This window comes from Lipotes vexillifer, unplaced genomic scaffold, assembly GCF_000442215.2.
Source record: "Lipotes vexillifer unplaced genomic scaffold, Lipotes_vexillifer_v1.1 scaffold1762, whole genome shotgun sequence".
Taxonomy (NCBI): domain Eukaryota; kingdom Metazoa; phylum Chordata; class Mammalia; order Artiodactyla; family Lipotidae; genus Lipotes; species Lipotes vexillifer.
In genome coordinates this window covers 576,975-579,246 of record NW_006787493.1, presented here as the reverse complement: position 1 = coordinate 579,246, position 2,272 = coordinate 576,975, and the positions used below count along the sequence as shown (strand labels likewise).

Sequence of the window (2,272 nt, the reverse complement as noted above, 5' to 3'; positions counted from 1 at the left end):
CCCAAAAAAAAAAAAAAAAAAAAATGTTGTCTATTGCACATGGCAGTCAGTTGGCCAGTCAACAAACATTATGCCCAACTATGTGCCAGGCAGGCACTATGGCATAAAACTCAGTGTAGTATTGACTGGATAATCATAAATGTAATTAATTGGCTCTACAATGGAGTAATGTATAGAGGGCTATGGAAGCACTTTTTTTTTTTAAAGATCTAACCTAATCTTGGGGTCAGGGAAGTTTTCTCTGAGAAAGTCATGTCTATTTACACAGGAAAAAGAATCAATTATACCTGAGTTAACTTAGTACTTGAGAGGCCAAGTACTTGGGGGGAGCAAAGCATAAGAGAGAGTGGTTAACTGCTCCCTGAGTGGCTGCAGCATTAACAAGCCACCCCAAAACAAATGAAATGAACATGATTCTGTAGGGCAGTGACTTGGCCTGACTCAGCTGGCTGATTCTTCTGGCATCTAGCTTAGGCCCTCAAGTCGCTACTGTCAGGTAGTGGCTCAGCTGGGGCTGGAAGGTCTAGATTGGCCTCACCTGTGTTTCTGGAGCCTCTCTCCACTTGGTCTCTCCAGCAGATAGCCAGGCTTGCTTACATAGTGGTGAAAAGGTTCCCGACAACTTTTTTCAAGCCATGTTTGCTCATGTCCCATTGGCCAAAAGCAAGTCATAGAGCCAAGCCCAGATTCAAGAGGTGGAGAAGCAGACTCTGCCCCTCGATGGGGAAGAGCTGCAAAGTATTTATGGCCAATTTCTGCAGTCTGTCACATATAAGCTAACAGTCCCTAATAAGGACTATAGCCATTATTTAATTCAACAAATCGTTACATACAAGAGCAGAAAAGCCCAGACAACCAACTAAGTTTGACAGCTGTTTACTAGAGTTCAGCTTCCTTGTTCTTTCCTCATGTCTGCTGGCCTAACCAGGTCTTCTCATGCTTTCAGGCTGCAGGATGCGCCCATGGACAGCCTGGTCAGAATGCACCAAACTGTGTGGAGGCGGGATCCAGGAACGCTACATGACTGTAAAGAAAAGGTTCAAAAGCTCCCAGTTTACCAGCTGCAAAGACAAGAAGGAGATCAGAGCATGCCATGTCCACCCGTGTTAACAAGGGTACACATTTCCCAGGGATGCACTCTAGACCCCTCAGAGTCACCAATGGCTGGATTGTTTGTTTGCTTGTTTGTTTAAGGCAATTTAAATCGTGTACACTAGTTTTCATTTCTGCAGTGTGGTCTGCCCAGTAGTCTTGTGGATGCCAGGGACATCCTTCTGTACACTTCTTGGTGGGCACAGACTGAGGGGGTGCTCCCTCATCCTCAGCCAGCCCTCAGCCAGCACCAGTAGTGTCAGCCACCTGTACTGAATGGAAACGTGTCCCTCTGGAGCACCCACCTGGGTGGCAGGAAAGAGACCCCGGCCTCCTGCACACGGAGAGGCAACTGTCTGCAGATGACTCTGTGCCTGGTGCCGGGGCGCAGCATGGGGGAGACAGTCCCCGTCAGGTGGAGTGCAGAGTCCCCTCATTCTCGTCTGGCCTGCTCCCTCTTGCAGGAAACTATTGTTTGCTCGTCTCTTCTCATTTAGTGGAACTTTAGGGCCCGTTGTTGAGTCTCCTCAGTCACCAACAGTTCTTGGGGAAAACAGCTGGCAGACATGAAGAGAAGCACTGATGGTGGGTGGCTTTTCTTCTTTCACCGAGAAATTCGTATGTATCTCAACCCCTAATTTTGGTTCTTGATGCCCCAGAGGAAAGAAATGATGGCTGCTTTATTTGAACATAAGGTAACCAGCTCTTACACCTGAGGTAAAAGGTACTAAGTCTAGAAATCATTTTTCCCTTCTTTTTGGGGTTTTTTTGGACACAATTCTCTTAGGAAGCCAGCCTCATGAAACTTCTGATGTTAGATCCTTACTAGAACCAAGGCCAAGGCAGCAGTCCCAAACCTGAGTTTTTAAAATCTTCCGACACAGACTTTTAAGTAAGTTCTCAAACCAGTTTTTAACAAGAAAACATTTTTTCAGTTATGCAAACATTTTGTTAAATCTGTCTGCAGCCCACCAAGCCAGTCCTTCAACAGAAATACTATCTATCTCTGTACTTGAGGGGGGTTCTTAGAAAAAGTGTTTCAGAGGCCAAGAGAGACGACAAATCCAGGGAGAAAGGAATGTTGCAGAATCAAGCTTGGCCGTAAAATCTGGTGGGAAGTCAAACCTATGTCAGCCCTCCACACCAGGGGTCTGGTCCTCTGACACAGCCATAGGGAAAG

The 2,272-nt window shown here is 46.4% G+C and overlaps 1 protein-coding gene across 1 annotated transcript in view; it reads left to right on the top strand.

Annotated features, from left to right (window-relative positions):
• Nucleotides 1–2,108, top strand: part of SPON1 (spondin 1) — a 20,266-nt gene extending 18,158 nt beyond the window's left edge. Inside the window, exon 10 of the mRNA XM_007460219.1 lies at nucleotides 947–2,108. Within this exon, the coding sequence (XP_007460281.1) occupies nucleotides 947–1,110 (164 nt within the window). The 3' untranslated portion in view covers nucleotides 1,111–2,108. The remainder of the gene's footprint in view (nucleotides 1–946) is intronic.
• Nucleotides 2,109–2,272: the final 164 nt, after the last annotated feature.